General features: G+C 46.3%; 1 protein-coding gene across 1 annotated transcript in view; it reads right to left on the reverse strand.

The window, feature by feature from the left end:
• Positions 1-26,596, reverse strand: part of LOC123076343 (predicted GPI-anchored protein 58) — an 85,855-nt gene that overhangs the window by 717 nt on the left and 58,542 nt on the right. Inside the window, exon 2 of the mRNA XM_044498643.1 lies at positions 8-545. Coding sequence (XP_044354578.1) covers positions 8-545 — 538 coding nt within the window. The remainder of the gene's footprint in view (positions 1-7; positions 546-26,596) is intronic.

Here is a 26,596-nt window from a genome sequence, read left to right on the forward strand (position 1 = left end):
CCGGGTCGCCGGGTGGACCTGGCAAAGGAGCAGCGCGGGGAGGCGAAGACGCGCAGGGGGCGCACGAGGAGTTCGCAGAGGGGCACGCGGGGAGCTCGCAGAAGGGCGCGAGGCGGCGCAGCGCAGCCGGCGCGTACGAACGCGGCAGCTAGCTGGCAGGCGGGCGCACAGGGACGCGGCGCGTGAGCGCTGTGGATGGAGTGGCGCGGGGGCGCGGGAGCGGGCTGGTGGACGAGCGCGACCGCTAGCTGGCAGGCGGGCGCCGCCGCAGCTGGCGAGGTGCAGCCAGCATGGGACAGCGTGTGGCGGCGCGTGACCGTGCTATGGAAGGATGCAGAGAGGCCGGCGGGGCCAGACGCTGGCGGAGCGAGTGCGACCGAAGCCGGCTGGGCGAAGGTGCGGAGCGGCCGAGCGCGGGACGCGCGACGGTGGCCGGAGCCAGCGGAGAGGCCGAAGCGCCGCGGGCGCCCGTCGGGGAAAGGCGAGCGGCGCACAGGAGTCCTGCTTCGTACGTGGGCGCGGGAACGTGTGGAGCGGGCCGGTGCCTAGGGACGGATGTGGGAGGTCAGCAGGCAGCGCGGCGGCGCAGGCGATCCAGCTATGCAGGTTGGCCGTGCCGTGCTGTGGAGAGGAGGGGCACCACCCGTGCTTGGCTGGCCTAGGGAGGAGGCAGCAAGGCGGCGGGCGCGAGCGGCGGCTAAAGATGGTTGTAGAAGATGCTGCGGCATGCGGGGAACAGTCGTGGCAGCGGCGAGGCGGTCGGCGCCATGGGCGAGCGGCTCAGGCGAGCTCGTTAAGTTTAGAGAAGCCAGCAGCGGGACGGATGGGGCAGAGCTCGAGCTTAGTGTATGGCCATTGTCTTGGTAGTATAAGCAGTGTATGAGCAGTTCTGACTTGCATCTCGCTTGGGTAGTGTCTGGCCATTATCTAGCTTGTGTATGGCGAATGTATAGCTGGTGTACACGCGATGTATGCGTGCGGGTGGACCAACGCGGAGCTGCGACGGACGGCCGGTGTCGCAGCGATGGTGACGAAGAGGCCGAGGCCGACGACGAGGATACGCCGTCCCGCGCGGTCGCTCTGGGGGCGGGTCGATGTCGAGCCCCCGAGTGCTACCGGAGAGATGACGCGACGCAGCGACAGAGGCGATCAAGATGGCGAGGCCGACGATGAGGGCACACCACCCCACGCGGCCGCCCCGGGGGCGCGTTGATGTCGAGCCCCTGAGCGCTACCAGAGAGACGAGGGCGGCGCCGCGGCGATGAAGACGAAAAGGGGTCCCGACCGGTCACGGTTCTAGCAGCTCGCCCCACTGTGGGCGCCAACTGTCATAGTATTCTCGCGTTAGCCTCCAAGGGGGCCGCGAGGCGGCAGATGCCACGGGGTGGCTTGAGGTAAGGACAAGGCTGCCGTGGAATATCCGGGACGGATATTGTGCAATAACACACGGTGGTTTACCCAGGTTCGGGACTCTCCGGAGAGATAATATCCCTACTCCTGCATGTCTGTATATATGTGTAGCGTACATGTCTGGCAGTACAGAATTGCTCCTGGAGCTGTATCTGAGGTCAGTGCCGTAGGCATCTGGCCTCATATATGTATGTATAAATGCTTGGGCATGTATGCCCGTGGCTGAGTGGCTAGGTGAGCTAGTGGCCAGGAGGCCATGCAAGTGTGCGTGGGAGTGTGAGAGGATGGTGCTCCCGTGAGTGTGTGTGGCGTGGTGCGCTCCGAGGGAGCCATTGTGGCCGGCCCCTTGGATGGATGGATGTGTGTTAGTATATATAGTGTGGGTAGCTTACACCCAAAGCTAGGTGAGTGGGCATGATGGGTGGTGGCTCACCCACCAACTACATTATTGGAGATGTCATGCGAGGTGACGCGTGATGCATGCTATAGTGCCCCATTATTACCAGCAGTGCACAGGTACATTCGTCTTGTTCGTGTCGTGTTCGATGGGACACCGTGGTTGACTTCGCGTAGCAGGTTGGCTGGAGCAGCCGGACAGGGAGCAGTTGGAGCAGCCGGGTGGCGAGCCGGCCGGGGCAGCCGGACGGGGAGCCGTCTGGAGTGGCCGGGTTGCGAGCCGGCCGGAGTAGCCGGACTGAGGGGCTTTGCTAGCCCCGATGTCTTGAAATGTTGCCTCGCCGTCTTTGGTGTACCCGTGGGTCATTACCATGACACTATGTGAGAGTTCTTTGTGGGTTTAGGTTTGTTTCCATGGGCGTGCATCAAAAGGAAGATCTCATATGACCCATGGAGGATGACATTAAGTGGTGATCGTCATCAAGATTGCAGTGTGCAAGTTCAAGTGGAGTATCACAAAGAGATCATGCTTGAAGCTTGCCACACATTTGTGGTGACAATGGACCTGTGAAGATGTGCCAACGAGTGGCTCACTCATAATGGAGTATGGGGGAGCAATCTACTAGTCTTCATCGAGCCTGCGCAATCAAGAAAGGTGGTCCAACTTGAGGAGTACAAGATCGTCATCATCTAACTCAAGTCGACTATGCGCAAGGAAAATGTTTGTCCTTGATAGGTTTTCTATTTTATCGGTCTCATGGTGTTAGCTGAGAGACAGGTTTATAGGATCGATAGTCGTACTATCAGGGGGGGGGGGGTTCTCGAGTGAGTAGCTTGATCGCATCATTCGTATAGAGCTCAAACCTTTGCATCATTGGCATCATCTTTCTTGATTCTTATTTGGTTTTCTTATTGTGAGATTTTAGAGTTTGTGTTCGTCTTCTTTTTAAACTCAAACTTATCGAAAACAGAGTTCATTTGCATTATATTTGCGCTTTAGGTGTTGGAGAGTTTGTCGGTTCATATTTGGGGAAGGTACTCTTCCTTATCCTATTAGAATCTATTCTCCATTGCTAGTTTTTAATATATCACGTCGCTGTTGGATAGTACTTGTCATCATCTATCGATTGAGTTTGCTAATTTCGGAGCCCGTATGCAAAAGTTATGACAGTTTCAGTCTTACTTGTTTCTTCTGTTTTGCTTGGGCGTTTTTGCACCACCCAAGCGGCAGTACCGCTTCATGCGGTACTTCCGTTGTGGTCTACCGTAGCTACTTACGCTTGGGAAAATTCTTTCGAAACTCGTCACAAATTTCACGGTAATAGAGCGGTAGTACATCTCCCAACGGTAGTACCGCTTCAAGCCGTAGTACTGCTCCCCGTGCGGTAGTACTGCTTCAAGTGGTAGTAACACTCCCCGAGCGGTAGTACCGTTGTGACAGAACTACCACCCTTATTTTTCTATCTTGCTGGGTTGCTTTGACTGTGCTAAGTGGTAGTACCGCTCCCCCAAGCGGTAGTACCACTTGGGTATGACCAGTGGGCATAACGGTTGGATTTGGGGGGGGGGCTATTTAAGGGGGTCTTCTTCCCCAATGGTTCTTATCCCTTTGAGCTCGTGTTTGTCCCCCATTGTTGACCTTCTTCGAGCTTGTTATCTCTCAATCCCTCCAATGATTCTTGCTTGAGGGGAAAGAGAGAAGAGATCTAGATCCACATTTCCACCAATCACTTTCTCCTCTATGTGAGGGGAACCCCTTGGGTCTAGATCTTGGAGTTCGTTGTGTTCTCTTCTTTGTTCTTCCTCCCATATTCCTGTCTAGTATTAGTTGCTTTGGTGGGATTTGAGAGAGAAGGACTTGGGCACTCCGTGTGCCCTTGTCATTGCATTTGGTGCATAGGTTTGAGTTCTCCATGGTGGCACATTGAAGTGAAAGTTGAGTAGCCTATTACTCTTGGGATTGCATAGTAGTAGGTTCAATCTTGCAATTTATGAGTTATCTTTGGCCAAGTTAATGATTAGATCTTCAGTGGAAGTGGTGCATAGTAGTAGGTTCAATCTTACGGTGTTCTCACCTCGAGACAGAAGGGATAGCGATGCACGTATTTGTATTGTTGCTACAAAGGGTAAAACGACAGGGTTCGATCATATTAGTTGATCTTATCTTTTCTATATTATGTAATCTTGCTTAAAGCGTTACTCTGTGTCGTGCGTACGACCATCTATGGGATCATGGTGATCCCTTTGCGGTTCGTCTAGGGAGATCGTCAAGCACAAAGAACAAATCCAGCAATCAACATGGTGGTTTACCTAGGTTCGGACCGCTGTGAAGCGTAAAACCCTACTCTTGCTTTAGTGTATTTGATGTATGCACAAGTACAAGGAGCGTGACTATCCTGCAAGATTGCGTTGGAAGTGCGGCTATGCGTGTCATTGAGCAAAGTGTCGACCCTTGTAAAGGTAGCCATGGTCCTCCTTTTATGGGAAAGGGGCTACCACAGTGGCAAAATGGTATTTACATAGGTAAATAGTGCCTACAGTGCCAAATACCTAACTCTGACGGGTTAGGAAAATGCATTAAATGCACTGTGACATGTCACATTGATGAAGCTCCCCGCCAAGAATTGTCTCTCCTTATGTGTCGTTCGCCCATCTACCTTATGCTTCCTTGACATGCTCCTGGGACGGGTGTCATTAAAGTTGTGTCTTCAGTGGCGAGCTGACACGCACCCAGACAAGGTTCACCTAACTACCTGCTCGCTCGACACCTATACGACAAGTGACAAGATGGTCGCTGAGGTGGAGCGTGAAGGAAATATGCCCTACAGGCAATAATAAAGTTGTTATTTTATATTTCCTATCCATGATAAAGGTTTATTATTTATGCTATAATTGTATTGATTGGAAACTGAAATACATGTGTGAATACATAAACAAATACAATGTCCCTAGTAAGCCTCTACTAGACTAGCTCATTGATCAAAGATGGTTAAGGTTTACTAGCCATAGACATGTGTTGTCATTTGATAACGAGATCACATCATTAGGAGAATGATGCGATGGACAAGACCCATCCGTTAGCTTAGCATATGATCGTTCAGTTTATTGCTATTGCTTTCTTAATGTCAAATAGATATTCCTTCGACTATGAGATTATGCAACTCTCGGATACCGTAGGAATACCTTGTGTGCTATCGAACGTCAAAACGTAACTGGGTGATCATAAATATGCTCTACAGGTATCTCCGAAGGTGTTTGTTGAGTTGGCATAGATCAAGATTAGGATTTGTCACTCCGAGAGGTATCACTAGGCCCTCTCGGTAATACGCATCATAAGAAGCCTTGCAAGCAAAGTGACTAATGAGTTAGTTGCAAGATGATGTATTACAGAATGAGTAAACAGACTTGCCGGTAACGATATTGAACTAGGTATGAAGATACCGATGATCGAATCTTGGGCAAGTAACATACCGACAGACAAAGGGAATTACGTATGTTGTCATAAGGTTCGACCGATAAATATCTTCGTAGAATATTTAGGAGCCAATATGGGCATCCAGGTCCCGCTATTGGTTATTGACCGGAGAGGTGTCTCGGTCATGTCTACATAGTTCTCGAACCCGTAGGGTCCGCACGCTTAACGTTCGTTGACGATATAATGTTATATGAGTTATATGATTTGGTGACCCAATGTTGTTCGGAGACCCGGATGAGATCACGGACATGACGAGGAGCTCTGTAATGGTCCGGAGGTAAAGATTGATATATAGGACGATACTATTCGGACACCGGAAGAGTTTCGGAGTGCATCGGGTAGTCATCGGATCGCCGGAAGGGGTTTCGGACACCCCCGGGAGGTCTATGGGCCTAATGGGCCAAAGGGAGAGACACACCAACCCACAAGGGGTCTGGCACGCCCCTCTCCCTGGCCGTCATCCCTAGGGGAAGGAAAGGCGGAGGGTTGGCCCCTCCTGCCTTTCCCTCCTCATGAGTGAAAGGAAAGGGGGGGCGCAACCTCCCCTGCCTTCCTCCCACACACAAACATGGCAGGGGGCGCGGCTAGGGGTAGGAGCCCAAGGGGGATTCAACCCCACTTGGGGCGTCTCCTGGCTGCCTCCCCTCTCCCCTCAACTATATATATGTGGGAGGGGCGCCACACATAGCCCACGACAATCTCTTAGCCATCTGCGGCGCCCCTCTCCACAGTTTCGTCCCTCGGTCATATTTTCGCAGTGCTTAGGCGAAGCTCTGTGGAGATAGCATCACCACCACCGTCGCTGCGCCGTTGTGCTGCCGGAACTCATCTACTACTTCACCATCTTGCCGGATCAAGAAGGCGAGGACGTCACCGAACTGAATGTGCGCTGAACGCGGAGGTGCCGTACGTTTGGTACTTGATCAGTTGGATCGCGAAGAAGTTCGACTACATCAACCGCGTTACTAAACGCTTCTGCTTAGGGTGTACGAGGGTACGTAGACACACTCTCCCCTCTCGTTGCTATGCATCTCCATGGATAGATCTTGCGTGTGCGTAGATTTTTTTGTTTTCCATGCAATGTATCCCAACAGTGGCATCCGAGCCAGGTCTATGCATATATGATATGCACGAGTAGAACACAAAGAGTTGTGGGCGGTGACAATCATACTGCTTACCACCAACGTCTTATTTTGATTCGACGGTATTGTGGGATGAAGCGGCCCGGACCAACCTTACATGTCCACGCACATGAGACCGGTTCCATCGACTGACATGCAACTCGTTTTGCATAAAGGTGGCTGGCGGGTGTCTGTTTCTTCCATTTTAGTTGAATCAAATTTGACTATGGCAGGTCCTTGAAGAAGGTTAAAACAGCAAACTTGATAAATCACCATTGTGGTTTTTGCGTAGTTAAGAACGGTTCTTGCTAGAAGCCCGTAGCAGCCACATAAAACTTGCAACAACAAAGTAGAGGATGTCTAACTTGTTTTTGCAGGGCATGTTGTGATGCGATATGGTCAAGACATGATGTGATATACGTTGTTGTATGAGATGATCATGTTTTGTAATATCGACAACCGACAGGAGCCTTAGAGTTGTCTCTTAATTATTGTATGAAATGCAAATGCCATGTAATTGCTTTACTTTATCGCTATGCATTAGAATAGTTGTAGAAGCAATAGTTGGTGAGACGACCCCGACGCAACGATGGAGATCAAGGTGTCGAGCCGGTGACGATGGAGATCATGACGATGCTTTGGAGATGGAGATCAAAAGCACAAGATGATGATGGCCATATCATGTCACATATTTTGATTGCATGTGATGTTTATCCTTTATGCATCTTATTTTGCTTAGAACGGCGGTAGCATTATAATATGATCCCTTCACTAAATTTCAAGATAAAAGTGTTCTCCCCAAGTATGCACCGTTGCCAAAGTTCGTCGTTTCGAAGCACCTTGTGATGATCGGGTGTGATAGACTCTACGTTCACATACAACGGGTGTAAGACAATTTTGCACATGCAGCATACTTGGGTTAAACTTGACGAGCCTAGCATGTACAAACATGGTCTCGGAACACTGGATACCGAAAGGTCGAACGTGAGTCATATAGTAGATATGATCAACATAGAGATGTCCACCATTGATGACTACCCCATCTCACATGATGATCGGACATGGGTTAGTTGATTTGGATCATGTATCACTTAGATAACTTGAGGGATGTTTATTTGAGTGGGATTTCATTAGAAATTTGATTAATTGAACTTAAATTTATCATGAACTTAGTCTTAATAGTTTTGCATATCTATGTTGTAGATCAATGGCCCAAGCTACCGTTCCCCTGAATTTTAATGCGTTCCTAGAGAAAGCTAAGTTGAAAGATGATGGTAGAAACTACACGGACTAGGTCTGTAACTTGAGGATTACCTCATTGTTGCACAAAAGAATTTTGTCCTTGATGCACCGCTAGGTGACAGACCTGCTGCAGGAGCTACTGAAGATGTTATGAACGTTTGGTAGGCTCGATCTGATGACTACTCGATAGTTCAGTGTGCCATGCTTTACGGGTTAGAACCGGGACTTCAAAAACATTTTGAACGTCATGGAGCATATGGGATGTTCCAAGAATTGAAGTTAATATTTCAATCAAATGCCCGGGTTGAGAGATATGAAGTCTCCAACAAGTTCTATAGCTACAAGATGGAGGAGAACAGTTCTGTCAGTGAATGCGTACTCAAAATGCCTGGGTATTATAACCACTTGACTTAGCTGGGAGTTGATCTTCCAGTTGAGAGTGTTATTGACAGAGTTCTTCAATCATTGCCACCAAGCTACAAAGGCTTCGTGATGAACTATAATATGCAAGGGATGACGAAAACGATTCTTGAGCTCTTCGCAATGCTTAAGGGTGCGGAGGTAGAAATCAAGAAGGAGCATCAAGTGTTGATGGTTAACAAGACCACTAGTTTCAAGAAAAAGGGCAAGGGAAAGAAAGGGAACTTCAATAAGAATGGCAAGCAAGTTTCCACTCCCGGGAAGAAGCCCAAAGCTGGACCCAAGCCTGAAATTGAGTGCTTCTTCTGCAAAGGGAATGGTCACTGGAAGCGGAACTACCCCAAATACTTGGCGGATAAGAAGGATGGAAAAGTGAACAAAGGTATATTTGATATACATGTTATTGATGTGTACCTTACTAATGCTCGTAGTAGTGCTTGGGTATTTGATACTAGTTCGGTTGCTCATATTTGTAACTCGAAACAGGAGCTGTGGAATACATGAAGATTGGCTAAGGACGAGGTGACAATGCGCGTCGGGACAGGTTCCAAGGTTGATGTGATCGCCGTCGGCACACTACCTCTACATCTACCTTCGGGATTAGTTTTAGACCTCAATAATTGTTATTTGGTGTCAGTGTTGAGCATGAACATTATATCTGGATCTTTTTTATTACAAGATGATTATTCATTTAAATCAGAGAATAATGGTTGTTCTATTTTATGAGTAATATATTTTATGGTCATGCACCCTTGAAGAATGGTCTATTCTTGTTGAATCTCGATCGTAGTGATACACATATTCATAATATTGATGCCAAAAGATGCAAAGTTGATAATGATAGTGCAACATACTTGTGGCACTGCCATTTAAGTCATACTGGTGTAAAGCGCATGAAGAAACTCCATGCGGATGCACTTCTGGAATCACTTGATTATGAATCATTTGATACTTGCGAACCATGCCTCATGGGCAAGATGACTAAAAGTCCGTTCTCCGAACAATGGAGTGAGCTAATGACTTATTGGAAATAATACATACCGATGTATGCGGTCTGATGAATGTTGAAGCACGCGACGGGTATCATTATTTTCTGACATTCACAGATGATTTGTGTAGATATGGGTATATCTACTTGATGAAACACAAGTCTGGAAAATTTGAAAAGTTTAAAGAGTTTCAGAGTGAAGTAGAGAATCATCATAACAACAAAATAAAGTTTCTACGATCTGATCGCGGAGGCGAATGTTTGAGTTACGAGTTTGGCCTTCATTTAAAACAATGTGGAATTGTTCACAACTCACGCCACCTAGAACACCACAGCGTAATGGTGTGTCCGAATGTCGTAACCGTACTCTATTGGATAAGGTGCGTTCTATGATGTCTCTTATTGATTTACCACTATCGCTTTAGGGTTATGCATTAGAGACAACCGCATTCACGTTAAATAGGGCACCATCTAAATCCGTTGAGACGACACGTATGAACTGTGGTTTGGCAAGAAACCTAAGCTGTCATTTCTTAAAGTATGGGGAAGCGATGCTTATGTCAAAAGGCTTCAACCTGATAAGCTCGAACCTAAATCAGAGAAGTGCGTCTTTATAGGATACCCTAACGAAAGTATTGGGTACACCTTCTACCACATATCCGAAGGCATGATCTTTGTTGCCAAGAATGGGTCCTTTCTAGAGGAGTTTCTCTCGAAAGAAGTGAGTGGGAGGAAAGTAGAACTTGATGAGGTAATTGTACCTTCTCTCGAATTGGAAAGTAGCACATGAGAGAAAACCGTTCCCATGATGCCTACACCAACTAGAGAGGAAGCTAATGATAATGATCATGATACTTCATATCAAGTTACTACTAGACCTCGTAGGTGAACCAGAGTACGATCCGCACCAGAGTGGTACGGTAATCCTATCCTAGAAGTTATGTTATTAGACCATAGCGAACCTACAAACTATGAAGAAGCTATGATGAGCCCAGATTCCGATAAATGGCTTGAGGCCATGAAATCTGAGATAGGGTCCATGTATGAGAACAAAGTGTGGACTTTGGTAGACTTGCCCGATGATCGGCAAGCCATTGAGAATAAATGGATCTTCAAGAAGAAGACATACGCTGATGGTAATGTCACTATGTACAAAGCTCGACTTGTCGCGAAAGGTTTTCGACAAGTTCAAGGGGTTGACTACGATGAGACTTTATCACCCGTAGCGATGCTTAAGTCAGCCCGAATCATGTTAGCAATTGCCACATTTTATAATTATGAAATCTGGCGAATGGACATCAAAACTGCATTCCTTAATGGATTTCTTAAAAGAGAGTTGTATATGATGCAACCATAAGGTTTTGTCGATCCTAAAGGTGCTAACAAAGTGTGCAAGCTATAGCGATCCATCTATGGACCGGTGCAAGCATCTCGGAGTTGGAATATACGCTTTGATGAGGTGATCAAAGCATATGGTTTTATACAGACTTACGGTGAAGCCTGTCTTTACAAGAAAGTGGGTGGGAGCTCTGTAGAATTTCTAATATTATATGTGGATGACATATTATTGATTGGAAATGATATAGAATTTCTAGATAGCATAAAAGGATACTTGAATAAGAATTTTTCAATAAAAGACCTCGGTGAAGCTGCTTATATATTGGGCATCAAGATCTATAGGGATAGATCGAGACGCTTAATAGGACTTTCACAAAGCACATACCTTGATAAAGTTTTAAAGAAGTTCAAAATGGATCAGTCAAAGAAAGGGTTCTTGCCTATGTTACAAGGTGTGAAATTGAGTCAGACTCAAAGCCCAACCACTGCAGAAGATAGAGAGGAAATGAAAGTCATTCCCTATGCCTCAGCCATAGGTTCTATCATGTATGCTATGCTGTGTACCAGACCTGATGTGTGCCTTGCCATAAGTTTGGCAGGGAGGTACCAAAGTAATCCAGGAGTGGATCACTAGACAGCGGTCAAGAACATCCTGAAGTACCTGAAAAGGACCAAGGATATGTTTCTCGTTTATGGAGGTGATGAAGAGCTCGTCGTAAATGGTTACGTCGATGCTAGCTTCGACACTGATCTGGATGACTCTAAGTCACAAACTAGATATGTATTTATATTGAATGGTGGAGCTGTCAGTTGGTGCAGTTCCAAGCAGAGCGTCCTGGCGGGATCTACGTGTGAAGCGGAGTACATAGCTGCTTCGGAAGCAGCGCATGAAGGAGTCTGGATGAAGGAGTTCATATCCGATTTGAGTGTAATACCCAGTGCATCGGGTCCAATGAAAATCTTTTGTGACAACACTAGAGCAATTGCCTTGGCGAAGGAATCTAGTTTTCACAAGAGAACCAAACACATCAAGGGACGCTTCAACTCCATTCGTTGAAAGGTCAAGGTTGGAGACATAGAGATTTGCAAAATACATACGGATCTGAATGTAGCAGACCCGTTGACTAAGCCTCTTCCGCGAACAAAACATGATCAACACCAAGACTCCATGGGTGTTAGATTCATTACAATGTAATCTAGATTATTGACTCTAGTGCAAGTGGGAGACAGAAGGAAATATTGACTCTAGTGCAAGTGGGAGACAGAAGGAAATATGCCCTAGAGGCAATAATAAAGTTGTTATTTTATATTTCCTTATTCATGATAAAGGTTTATTATTTATGCTAGAGTTGTACTGATTGGAAACTGAAATACATGTGTGAATACATAAACAAATACCGTGTCCCTAGTAAGCCTCTACTAGACTAGCTCATTGATCAAAGATGGTTAAGGTTTACTAACCATAGACATGTGTTGTCATTTGATAACCGGATCACATCATTAGGAGGATGATGTGATGGACAATGCCCATCTGTTAGCTTAGCATATGATCGTTCGGTTTACTGCTATTGCTTTCTTAATGTCAAATACATATTCCTTCGACTATGAGATTATGCAACTCCCGGATACCGGAGGAATACCTTGTGTGTTATCAAACATCACAACATAACTGGGTGATCATAAAGATGCTCTACAGGTCCGAAGGTGATTTTTGAGTTGGCAAAGATCGAGATTAGGATTTGTCACTCTGAGTATCGGAGAGGTATCTCTAGGCCCTCTCCGTAATACACATCATAAGAAGCCTTGCAAGCAAAGTGACTAATGAGTTAGTTGCAAGATGATGTATTACGGAACGAGTAAACAGACTTGCTGGTAACGGTATTGAACTAGGTATGAAGATACCGACGATCAAATCTTAGGCAAGTAACATACCGATAGACAAAGGGAATTACATATGTTGTCATAAGGTTCCACCGATAAAGATCTTCATAAATATGTAGGAGCCAATATGGGCATCCAGGTTCCGCTATTGGTTATTGACCGGAGAGGTGTCTCGGTCATGTCTACATAGTTCTCGAACCCGTAGGGTCCGCACGCTTAACGTTCGTTGATGATATAGTGTTATATGAGTTATATGATTTGGTGACCGAATGTTGTTCGGAGTCCTAGATGAGATCACGGACATGACGAGGACCTCCGGAGGTAAAGATTGATATATAGGACGATACTATTCGGACACCGGAAGAGTTTCGAAGTGCATCGGGTAGTCATCGGATTGCCGAAAGGGGTTCCGGACACCCTTGGGAGGTCTATGGCCCTAATGGGCCAAGGGGAGAGACACACCAGCCCACAAGGGGCCGGCGTGCCCCTCTCCCTGGCCGTCGGCCCTAGGGGAAGTAAAGGGGGAGGGCTGGCCTCTCATGCCTTTCCCTCCTCATGAGAGAAAGGAAAGGGGGCGCAACCTCCCCCTGCCTTCCTCCCACACACAAACATGGCAGGGGGGCGCGGCTAGAGGCAGGAGCCCAAGTGGGATTCGGCCCCACTTGGGGCACCTCCTGGCTGCCTCCCCTCTCCCCCCACCTATATATAAGTGGGAGGGGGTGCCACACATAGCCCACGACAATCTCTTAGCCGTCTGCGGCGCCCCTCTCCACTGTTTCGTCCCTCGGTCATATTTTCGGAGTGCTTAGGCGAAGCCCTGTGGAGATAGCATCACCACCACCGTCACCACGCCGTTGTGCTGCCGGAACTTATCTACTATTTCGCCCATCTTGCTGGATCAAGAAGGCGAGGACGTCACCGAGCTGAACGTGTGCTGAACGCGGAGGTGCCGTACGTTCGGTACTTGATCAGTTGGATCGCGAAGAAGTTCGACTACATCAACCGTGTTAAAAAACGCTTCCTCTTACGGTCTACGAGGGTACGTAGACACACTCTCCCCTCTCGTTGCTATGCATCTCCATGGATAGATCTTGCGTGTGCGTAGAATGTTTTTGTTTTCCATGCAACGTTTCCCAACAGAGCGGTGGCAAGGTAGTGGGATCTTGCCAGGCTCGGAGCTTGTCGGGTCCTTGTTATCTTGCTGGCAACTCCAACCTTGATCTTCTGCACTCTTCTCTAGTATTTCTCGATCACTTGACTGGAGGTCTTCTTTATATCTTCATTACTAGTCTTGGACTTGTTTTTGAGTTGTCCTCCGGTAAGCCTTGCCTTCGGGAAGCTGCTACTGCACGTGCACAAGTCAGGGGGTACTAAAGTACCCAAATTTTAGTACACTGGTAGGAGCCCCCGGGCCTGGGCCACTGATAAGTATCCAATGTATCTATAATTTTTTATTGTTCCATGCTATTATAGTATCAATCGTGGATGTTTTATATGCAATTGTATATCATTTTTTGGGACTAACCTATTAACCGAGTGCCCAATGCTAGCTGTTGTTTTTTGCTTGTTTTTGGCTTTTCAGGAAATCATTATCAAACTGAGTCCAAATGGAGAAAAAACTTTTGATTAATTTTTTTGGACCAGAAGAGACCCTCGAAGGTTCGGGAGAAGACCTAAAGAGTCACGAGGGAACCACAAGTCGGGAGGCGCGCCCAAGGGGGGCACCCCCAGGCTTGTGGGCCCCTCGTGGCATCTCTTGACCGAATTCCGCCTTTATAAATTCTCAAATATTCCCCTGACCTTAGAGAGCCACCAAAAATACTTTTTCTGCCGCCGCAAGTTTCTGTTCTCGTGAGATCCCATCTGGAGGCCTCCGTCGGCACTCCGCCAGAGGAGGAATCAATCACAGAGGGGCTCTACATCAACCTTGCTGCCCTTCCGATGATGTGTGAGTAGTTTACCACAGACCTACGGGTCCATATCTAGTAGCTAGATGGCTTCTTCTCTCTTTTTGATCTTCAATACAATGTTCTCCTCGATGTTCTTGGAGATCTATTCGATGTAATGACTTTTTGCGGTGTGTTTGTTGGGATCCGATGAATTATGAGTTTATGATTAGATTGTCCATGAATATTATTTGAGTCTTCTCTGAACTCTTTTATGCATGATTGTTATAGCTTTGTATTTCTCACCGATCTATTGATTTGGTTTGGCCAACCAGATTGATTTTTATTGCAATGGGAGAGGTGCTATTTGATGGGTTCGATCTTGCGGTGCTCAATCGCAGTGACAGAAAGGGACATGACATGTATTTTTATCGTTGCCATTAAGGATAAAATGGTGGGGTTTATTCATGCATGAGTATTCTTTGTCTACATCATGTCATCTTGCTTAAGGCGTTACTCCGTTCTTTACGAACTTAATACCCTAGATGCATGCTGAATAGCGGTCGATGTGTGGAGTAATAGTAGTAGATGCAGAATCGTTTCGGTCTACTTGTCTCAAACATGATGCCTATATACATGATTATTGCCTTGGATATTGTCATGATTATTTCCTTTTCTATCAATTTTCCAGCAATAATTTGTCTACCCACTGTATGCTATTTTAAAGAGAGAAGCCTCTAGTGAAAACTATGGCCCCCGGGTCTACTTTATCATATATTAAAATTCCTAAAAATACCTGCTCAATTTTACTTTATTTATTTTATTTTTTGTTTTTGTTCAATCTATCAATCTATCACCATACAATTTAATCTTGCAAGTAACCGCCAAGGCATTGACAACCCCTTGACCGGGTCTGGTGCATGGATTTGTTACTTTGTGTGTAGGTGCTGCTAACGAGGTGTTGTGTGGTTCTCCTACTGGATTGATAACCTTGGGTATTAACTGAGGGAAATACTTATCTCTACTGTACTGCATCCTCTTCTCCTCTTCGAGGAAATCCCAACGCAACTCACAAGTATCAGCCACACACGCATGAGAGGCGTGTTGGGTTAGGCCCAAATAGTGCATGGGCACACTAGCAGGAGTTAACTGTAATAATTCTCTCTTTAACCATGCCCCGCATGACGCGTATTAAATGCAAAATGTGGGAGAGGTGGGATAAGACAGTTGCAGAGGTAGTGCGCCTGCAAAAGCGCATCCACGTAGGATAGTAAAGAGTGAGCCCCATGCCTTTCCCATAAAAAGGAATCTGCGGAGGGCGCTGCTCATTTACCTCCCCCTTTCCAATCTAGCAACCACCACCATCTTCTTCATTGCGACCAAAACAGAGCACATCTCATCCATCTGCTGCTTCTACGCTCCCGCTCATCCTTAGCCCCCGCTTCCTCAGCTGCCATGGCACCAAAGGCGAGCAAGGATAGAGCAGAGAAGACTGCTGATCCAGAAGCAGAGGAGAGGAAGAATGCTTTGGCGGAAGCATGGAAGAAACATGTCATCTTCAAGCCGATGCTTGACAAGAGCGACCTGTTGGAACACGCGGTACGCTACGCTAGCGCCAAATAAAATTTTCTACCGCGCACCCAAGATCATGCTGCTGGAAATAGATCACGGGATCAGGTTTACCACTAGACGCGCAGTCACCACAACGGAAGTAGAGTTGGTGATGCGTGTAGCCGATCTCCCGAGCCGTCTCCTCCTCGCGTCGTCGATCTCCCGCGAACAGGGATTACTCGTGAACGGTGATCTCCCGTGAATGGCGCCTCGCGGTTCCCTCGAACGATTCTTCCAAGCATTGCAGATGCGATGCCTCCAAGGTATCCACACGTGCGGGGTGCAACGGCGGGCGGCGGACTGCTAGGTCCGGTCGCATGTCATCAGCGTGGGGAGTGGCGGCAGCTATCGAGGGTTGGATTGAGATCTACCCTAAGTGGTGCGCCCACTCCCCTTTATATAGACCTCCGAAGTGGGCTGAACACTTGAGCCCACTTGGAGTGTGCGTCCATTTTCCACTCGGATCCAAATCCGAATGGGATGCAGCCCCTTAAGTGTGCAACCCTATAGGTTCACGTACACATGGACACGACTAAGTCGATAGTTGGTAGCGGCTCCTAGCAGAACATGCCAACTCCCATGTGTGCGTAAAGTCGTTTGACGAACCTCGACAATGTGTCACATGCAACATTCCTTTTGCCTCATGATATTTGTGATCAAGCTCAAGGCGAGTACTTGTCACCGTTGTGATAGCTCGACCTCTCTTCTCGAAACTGTGATACAGATTCCCAAACTGGGTTAACACTTAACCAAAGACACATGGCCATGCTTTCTGAATCTGATCACTCGAGAGGGCCCAGAGAATATCCCTCCAAATAGGAGGGGCAAATCCCATCTTGGTCAACCATGTCTCGCGGCATGTCTCACGACTCACCCGAAAGCTACCTTTATAACTACCCAGTCACGGAGTAGCGTTTGATAGATCCTAAGTGAGTCGATCCTCATCCCGAGAACATGTGAGGACCTCAGGTCTAGGACATGGCATACACATTGTACTTGAGACTAACAGATGACAATATCTCGCTGCATCTCAAAGTGGGTCTGTCCGACTCGGTGATCTCCATCCTCGAGTCCATACTATCGGTTTAGCATCTCCATGCACATGACTTGTGAAACATAGTCATCAACCGAGTTGTATACTAGTCAAGGATATGTGTCCGCATAACCTTATCAACTAGGGACCATTAGAACAATCATCATACAATACATAGTTCCACAAACAAGTCACATACTTATTGATACATATCATCACTACAAAAAAATACACTTCCGTGATGATACGTGTTTGTCACAGTAGGTCGCGTTTTTTGTCATGCATGTACATCCATGACGATTTTATGACAGAATCAAGATAGTCATACCTGTGTTGTCGTAGAAGTGTTCCATGACATTACCAAAATTATCATCACGGAAGTGTCCACTTCCATGACGATAAATCGCGCGTCACAGAAGTGCTTTCGTCAAGGGTGACCGACACGTGGCATCCACCGTAACGGAACGCCGTTAAGCTATCGGGTCGGGTTTTGGATCCGATAACCCGTTAACGGCCCCGACCAATGGGAAATTCCACGTGTAAAATTCTTATTGGCCGGACGAAACACGTGTCAGCTCATCAGTGGGTCAGATAGGCGCCTATGATATGTCGACACGTGCCACGACCCACCACTGGCCCATTTAGCTTACAAAGCCGGCCCGTTTGACTTGGTCAAAAGTTAACGGGCTGGCCCATGAAAATCCTGTTAACGGTCTCTTCGCAAATAGCCCATTTTACGGCCCGTTAACTCACGGCCCGTTATGCCCTAAAGGAAATCGGCCCAACAACGTCATGTGGGCCGTCGAATATAACACCAGCCCATTTCACTTTCGGCCCATGTATGGCCCACGATGTCTTTCGGCCCATATGAGGACTTCATATCTTTCGGCCCTTTACAGGCCCACGATGACTCTAGCCCATAATGAACAGTAATTTTCTTTATACCCGTTAACGGCCCGTGATTTACATGGGCCGTTTCCAGCCCGTGTTAGCTTTCGGCCTATTGACGACCCATACGTTCTTGGGCTCCTTTTCGGCCCTCGATTACTTCCGGCCCGTTACTGGCCTGTTCCCCTAATGGGCCAAATTCGGCCCATGGCAAGAGTCGGCCCGTTACTGGCCTGTTCCCCTAATGGGCCAAATTCGGCCCATGGCAAGAGTCGGCCCGTTACTGGCCTGTTACCCTAATGGGCCAAATTCGGCCCATGGCAAGAGTCGGCCCATTTCTGGTCTGTTAACCCGTTGCGCCGTTTCCAGCCCGTCCTATATTCTGGCCCATTAACGACCCGTTATGCCTATGACAGAATTAAGCCTTTGCTGTCCTACGGCCTGTTAACGGCCTGTTACCGTGCTGGGCCGATACCAATTACGCCCGATTACGGCCCATGTGGACCCATTAATCCGACGGCCCGAGGCCCACCGATTACAGGCCCATTTATCGACGGCCCGTAGGAGACCCATGGATCCTACGGCCCGTATATGGCCCATGGTAGTTGCGGCCACTAGCAAACCAGGGAAAAAGAAGACTAGGAAATAAATAAGGCCAAAACTAATGCTAGGCTATTAAGGCGATTGCACAGATTACATCCACTCGGCATCAAAGATCGCCACCAGTGCAAATATAGGGAACACCCTACACTATACAAAAATGGCTTGCTGTTTTCTTCAGCCGGTGGCTGCACGTTAAGAATAAATTTTGTATCACACCAAAACAAATTACAACTATTTAACAAAAGGAAGGTTGGCATAAAACTTAACAGTCTAGCAGATAAATGCACCACCAGAAGTTCAGAAGCTCAGTTCGTTTGACCTAACTGTTATGTTTTCATGTTGTATTGTCCGATGGAGCACCATAACCCTCGCCTTCATTTCCCCTAGGCTCCTGAACAACATAGCAAATGTCTGATAGTCTGGTTTCAAAACCATGCATATCTTGACGACATTGAGCAATGTTTCTCCTTGTTTCACAAAGGGTCTCTGTTAGGGAATGGACTTGTGTCTAGAGCGCAGATACAACATTGCTTTGAGCTTGCATATCTTGATCATGAGGCAGTTTGGATGATATTGCCTTAACAACCAACCCAGTATTACGCAGGAACGTGCTTTTGGCACTGTTAGTGGACAGGTACTGACCCACTGCAGCAAGAGCTGACATTGTGGTTATAGTTGCCTCGCCACCTTCAGAAGGTGGCGGTTCCACCATTTTTTCCATAGCTTGCTGAAAAGTTGAGGTTTTACATTAGTAGTACCAGAACAGAAGATATTAAGGAGGCAGCAAAACCAAACAAAATAGCTTTGGTCTATATACAGAACTTATTCTGGTGAACCCATGTAAAATATTAGTTGTATTTTATTGCAAAGTACATAATAAAACCAGGTTCCAAACATATGACCATGTACCATCGCTAATGTATTGTCTATTTCTTCACATTGTATTGAGGGCTAAGGATAAAGAGACGAAGTTTATAATACGGTAAGCATAGTATGACATCATTCATATCACAAAACAACTGAGAACAAACAAACAGGCAATTGTAACGTTGTGTGGGCAAGTCCAGCACGGAACTAGATTACGGGTCAAGATCAAAGGAACATCATTCCTCTCTTTTAAACCTTGTAAGGTGCAATGATACGGTAAGACAATTGTGTATAAAATTGAAAAGAGTAATAGACATTGGCTACAAACCATGCAGTTCAAGGCACAAGTCAGAGTAAGTAGTAGTTAAAAGGCATGGATTAAGGACTTACAACAGCGGCTTTGACTGGTGTAGTCATGCCCTTCTTCTTGCTGGTGTGACAGTCCTTGAAGATTTCCACAACATTTGGTTCAGGTACTTTTTGGTCCTTGCGGGCTTTCCTCTGCATTTCGAACAAGTCAATATAGATCTGATAATATGGTACAGCGAAAAGAGTGAAACAACAGCTAATTACAAGAGCCTCGCAGTGTGCAATATAGCTACGAGATCCTGTCGTCTGTTGGAATTTCACTTTCGTACGGTTGGCCTTGTTCTTTGAACAGTTCACCTACAAGAAGATAGATTTGTGTGGCACATGCGTAAATAGGACTTCAACATGTGATCTGATCACATATATATAATGTACCTGATACTTCGGATCAGACCAGTGTTTAACAAGGCCCCTCCAGTCTTCATCCGATATATTTTCCACTGGAGATGTTTGGGAAAGTTCACTGTTAGCCTTGCCTTCAAAGTGAGTTTTCCTCAAGTTATACCGATACTGTCGCAGAGCAGACTTGAAAACATGGGTGCAAGCTTGTCTGGTTGCATCATCTTGGCTATCCAACTTGAACCTCATCTGTTGAAAATTATGGGAGTCTCATTATCAGCAACCTAGAAAGTATGGGACAGAGCAAGACGATATTACTAGTTTCCATACATAACCATACTTACAGATAAATGGTCGAGGAAGGTGTTGAACTGGGTTTCGTCTTTGTCATTCCTGTACTGAATCCATGTTGGGAGGATATGTACATGACACCTAACGGCAACCGCTGCCTCTGATACTAACTTGGCTGACTTTGTAGCATCACGTGGCCTTTTTAAACCTGCCTCAAAACAGATCTCCATTCTTCCTCCTCTAGATTTAGTTAACCTATCGAGCATTATCCCTGATGTTTGTTTCCTCTTGCGCCTAGGTGCTAGTCCAACAACAGACATAGGAAGTGTTAGTGTACATCAAACTGTGAGACTACATATAAAGAAGTATGCAACTGTAACTTGACTCCAGCAACTACCTTCTTGCTGTTGAAGCTCACAAGGTTCATCTGATATTGCCAACTCGTCTTATGTCAAGAGTGCTTGAGAAGTAGTGTCAGGTGGCAAGGGAGCTTGGGAACGTGCTGCTAGCTCAGTTGACGCACGAGTAAGTCATGCAGCTGGTAGTACTGTGGTAGGTGTTGCAAGAACTAGGGCTGTATCTGCTTGTTTGGTGGCAGCTATTTGTTTCTGTTTGGCTTTTTTTGCAACTCGTGTAGCATGGGATGCCGTGTTTGTAGAATTTTCCGCTGGACTTTGACCTTCTATTGCACCATCAGTACCAGCAGAATCTGCAGGATTCATCCGCTTCTCATTCCCTGCCATTCTGTGTTTCTTCCTCTTTCTCTGTGCCATGTTAAGTCAAGCCGACAAGAAAAACGAATAACAATTTACTTCTTCAGAACAAATTGATGCGTGATGCAGACAAACTGAACTTTGATGTTAGACAACCACATGATAGGAGGATGTAATATGTATGAAAAACAGGACGGAAGAGATAACCAGAACTATGATGTGTAAACTAAGAAGAAGACATTTCACCAAATTAGAAGCAATGCAATGGAAGGTAGACACCATATGAAAGATGCTACAAATATCGCTCTGCCAAGTTAACAGTGTCTCATCATAAATGGCGTTTAAACAAATGTGAAGCAGTACAAGAAATAAATCATATGCAAGATGCAAACAACATCACACTACCATGTTAGAGGTCTCTCGTCATTAGTGCCATTGCATATTCACAGCATTGCATATTCACAGCTTATGATGTGTAAACTAAGGAGAAGGCATTTCAACAAATTAGAAGCAATGAAAGCTAGACACCATATGAAAGATGCAACGAATATCACTCTACCAAGTTAAAACTGTCTCGTCATAAGTGCCATTTCAACAAATTAGTAGTACAAGCTAGAAAAGAATGTGAGATGTAACCTAGATCACACTCTGAAGTCAAACGTGTCTTATGATAAGTGATTGTTGCAGGTTACACAACAATAGTAATTTGATGTAAGAACATGGTGTGATAGACAGATATTGTATGTTCTAGAAACAGGAACACGTGTCTTATTCAAGTATAATGTGTAAAGTAAGCAGATGGAATTCAACAAAATTAGAAGCAATACAAGCTAGACATCACACATAACATGCAACCACATATAATAGTGCCAAGTTAGAGGGAGCACCGGTGATGCTGCACTAGGGGAGACGTGCTCATCATAAACACAGCTTTGTTGAGTGTCTATGCATGTGTTGTCTTGAAAATCATCTTGGGGGTGTGGAGGAGTAGAAACTGTAGAGGCCCTCCGTTCGGAAGGAGCACCTTTGTCCGCTGCCTTGCTAAGTTCCTTCCGCTTTATTGATTTTGAATTGTCAAGTAAAACCAACAAGAAAAAGCAATAAAATTCTCTCTTCAGAACTCATTCATGCATGATACTGACAATCACTACTTTGATGTAAGGCAAACACATGATACCAGGATGGAATATGTACGAAAAACAGGACGGCATGGCATGTTCACAACTGTTTGTGTAAACTAAGCAGAAACCATTCTAGCAAATAAGAAGCAATGCAAGCTAGACACCACATGAAAGATGCAACCAATATGACTCTGCCAAGTTAAAAGTGTCCCATCACAAATGGAATTTCAACAAATTAGAAGCAGCCCATGCTATAAATCATATGAAAGATGCAACTAATATCGCACTGCATATACTAAAGGTGTCTCGTCATGTTGATTGATGCAGGATACAAAAAAAACAATAGTTTTATGTAAGGACATGCTTAATAGACAGATGTACTATGTACTAAATACAGGAAGGCATGTCACATTAACAGGTATAATGTATAAGCTAAGCAGACTAGCACATGAAGTTTAACCAGATTGGAAGAATTACAATCTAGACACCATATGCAACATGCAACCACATATCACGCTGCCAAGTTAGAGCAAGCACCTGCGATGCTAGTGTAGGGGAAATACTGTAATCAACTACAGAGCTACGTTCACTATCTTCATCTAGCATTTCTGTTTCTTGAGAATCATGTCGGGAGGCTGACGCTGCATTCTTTAAATGAGTAGTCCCCTTGCCTGCCTGCCTCGTCATAAGTGATTGATGAGGGATACACAAGAACATTAGTTTGATGTAAGAACATGGTTAATACACAGATGTACTAGTATGTACCAAAAACAGAAAGGCATGTCATATTCAAAGGTATAATGTGTAAGCTAAGCAGATGCAATTTAACCAAATTGGAAGCAATACAAGCTAGACATCCGGCTGGAGTGGTGAGCATGATCATCTAGGACCTGAGAGCCTGGTGGGAGGCGGGCTGCTTTGCCACCATTGCAGCTTTTTAGTTGGCTTCCAGGTGATGCCTATCTTTGCTGGGCTTGTCACTGGCTCGGCCAGTGCCCTGACTAGCTATTTGTCTTCTGGTGCTCACGGGATGGTGGTTCATGTAAAAAAATATCTTTCCTTATCTTACCGACTTCGGCCTTTCGAATACAAGCTAGACAACATATGGAACATGCAACCACATATGACACTGCGAAGTTAAAGCAAGCACCTGGGATGGTGGTTCATTGCGAGCGAGGTCATCAACTCCAGAGCTACGTTTACCGTCTCCATCTGCTGACACTGCACCCTTTATAGCGCTGTAACATGTCTTGCCTACCCGCACACGAAGCTGGAGCGACTTCTCTCTTTTCTTTTTGGCTTCTCTCCTGGTAGCAGAGTCTGAAATACCCTTGCATAAAAACACAATAGTGAGAGTAAGGGTGAAGTGTGTGCAGAACTAGTGCACTGTAAAAGTAGCAGATAGCAGGTGGCTGAAAAATAAATGACAGGAGACATATGATAGCTCTACAACATTGCATGGCAAACAAAATTAGATTCTACTCCGTATGATTTTGTAATATATGAGCACAGGAAATGCAGGTACTCCTCCAACACACCACCACATGTGGTCATATCTAAGATAACAGTCGACTGAAAATAAATAGGTCAGTCGATTTTTTTAATGAACCGTCCGATCTATAAGGAACGGGCAGATGGCCTTCGTCTACCTCCCGCCAGTCACTGTTGACGATCTTTCTTGAACCGCCAGGGACCACCGGCCCAGACCCCTGCCTCCGCCGCCCCGCCCTCCCATCGACCTCACACCACCGCCGTGCTTGGCAGCGCCCCCAGGCCATCCCTTTAATCCCGGCCGACCTCCAGATCGGGCGCCAGTAGCTCTAGGCCGCACACGCCCCTAAGATAAACACCAAGGCGCTGCTTCCCCGGCGTAATAGGCGTACTAGCGCCTGTTACGCCGGGGAATGCTTCCGTTAATTGGGAATCAACTGGCTAGAAATTGAAATTCAGGGGGCGACGGACCTCTAGCTAAGGTGAAATAGTATATGAGGAGAAACCTTGTGCATCGTGAGTTACTAGGAACATCTAGTATCAAGAAGAAGCGCTCAACTAGTGTCTTCTGTGGGATGAATACCGTGCAAGCAGAGACGTAAGATTTGCACGAATAAGGGAAGAGGTGTACCTGTTTCGGTTGCCGGTGTGGTCACCTCCACATGTCGCGCCGATCTTCTTCTTTTTACCGGGGAACCGATGTTCTGGAGGGTGCAGGCTTGGACGAACCCATGGCCAAATTGTTGACTGTGTTGCCATGGCCGTATGTCGGCGGAGGGGAAGCAGATCCGAGGCGGCGAAGGACGGCGTAGCAGGAACAGCTCCGGTGCGGTGGAGGGTGGCGAAGTTGGAGCGGCAGCGGTGAGGCGCAGGACGGCGTGGTTGAACTGGCTCGGGTACGGACGGCTCGGCCTCGGCTTCAACTACTAGCCGTGGAGGGCGTTGCGGTGGACGACGACGTCGGGGTATCGGCTCCGGCGTGATGGAGGAGGGCGGCGGTTGATGGGTGGGATGGGGTGGCGGACGGAGGACGCCGGGGTTTCGCGGCTGGTGGAGAGGTAGTTTTGGCGCCCACGGAGTACGAATGGGGAATCGAACGGGTGGGGGGAACCATGTTTCGGTCTGGGACGCGCTTGTTTTTGGCTTTTTTGAACAGAAGATGGGATGCACTTGTTTGAAATTTGGGGAAAGTACAAACTTTGCCCCCTCTTAAATTTCGGACCTACTACGGGTCGGGGGTAGGATGGTAATCCCAGGTGTTCCAAATAGTGGGCGGGAGCGATTTCGGCCGCGCGCATGTGTGCTTAGGCGGCCATTGTGTATGAATATTCTTCGGATGCGGTTGCGTGGCGTCTAGATGAAGCTACAAACCTACCCCGGTTTAGACCTTTGGACGTCGGGCCGGTAGGTTTCACGGGTCGGAGTTATTAGAAAAGTAATTTCCTTGTACTACCAAACATTGGTCTCACGCGGTTTTGGGCGAGTAGAGGCTCTTTTGGCGCTTTCGTTCGAAATTTTGAAACACAAGCATTCACGTTTAGAGTACTCTTGAACTGTGAGGATTGACCTAAATAGACAACGTTATATTTGACCTTGTATGTTTGAAAACCTCATTAAATTATCCGCTTCTTTTTGAAATTTTGACACTTGAAAATCCTATAACTACGATTATTTTGGAATGGAGGAGCTAAATTTGAATCTATTTTGTACACGACTACATATGCTATTATGTACATAATCAGAGCAAAGATTGGTGCCCCCATAATTTAGGTATGGTTTACAAATGCCATGATATCAAATTCAAATAATTGAATGGACTTCATGTTGAATTCGATTTTTTTAAACCACCTTAAGTTGAATTCAAATGTATGCTAGTTCATAGGTAGCTATTTATAATGTCCATTGTGTAACTTTCGTATGTATAATGTGCTTTACACACACAACATGAACTATACTCACGTTTATATTCGATTGCTAAAGCGATGCATTGTCTGGAGTTCAAAATACTAACTATGTGGATCAATTGTGTCGAATAATAACATAGACATGCTCAAATTCGATAGAATCTAGATGTCTAATGGATCAATGACCGCTCCTTACGCGAATTGCAAATATCATGATCCCATCCTAATATTTGGATACAATTTATATCTTTAATCAATGTGTAGAGCAGTCTTTTACGTGTAGTTTCACTCTCCATCGGTGGTCTCTCACACATGCTCACACACTCTCTCCCGAGGTGTCTTTCTCGCACACATGCTCTAGATATAACCCTCTCTCCTTCTCATAACCATTTACAACTGTTTTCACTAACCTTTATCACAAGCACTCTTCCTCTCGCAAACATACACACGCACAATCCTCATCGACCCTTTCTATATACATGGACCTGCCTACGTGTCTCATGTACGCACATTATCTTTACGCCTGTCTCTCACACATTGTCTCACACCTCTCTTCCTAATCGACGAGTATGATTCTATCAGAGCATTCTGTAGGATGCCCCTTAAAGTTATGTTGGATGAATAGTAATATCAGAGATAAAGGGGTTACCTTAGTCCGAGAACCTAGGGTTACAAATCCTAGCCGGCTTTGTCAGTGGACATAGAGTCCTTCACAATTCTGCTATCTTTGTCTTGTACGACTAGTCATCCATGGGTCTTCCTAAATGCGTCACGGGCCGACCAATGTGGCGCAGGTCGGAACCGAACGAAGGGCCTCACCTCGACCCACCGGACCTCACGCGGTGACACACCCTCTGCCCCACGTCTCATTATCTTCTCACACCCACACATACCAACACAAACACCACACACACAGAAAATTTCTCTTGGTGCCTCTATTCCCTCCCCCCTTGCATATACACACTCAAGGGAATGGAATCTCTTGTCGTGACGTCATATTCTTCTCTCTCTCTCTCTCTCTCTAGACCACTCTCATTTCTCGTGCTATCTCTCCCACGCCCCCCCGCCGGCCCCTCTATCCATGCCTCTCTCGAATACGTAATACACACACATACCTCTCTAGGCCCCGCCAAATGCATCAACTACATATTCACACATGTTACATCACGTACCCCATTGATCTAAAAAGCCCTCTCTTCACGTTTATTT

Source organism: Triticum aestivum, chromosome 3D (assembly GCF_018294505.1).
Source record: "Triticum aestivum cultivar Chinese Spring chromosome 3D, IWGSC CS RefSeq v2.1, whole genome shotgun sequence".
Lineage (NCBI taxonomy): Eukaryota > Viridiplantae > Streptophyta > Magnoliopsida > Poales > Poaceae > Triticum > Triticum aestivum.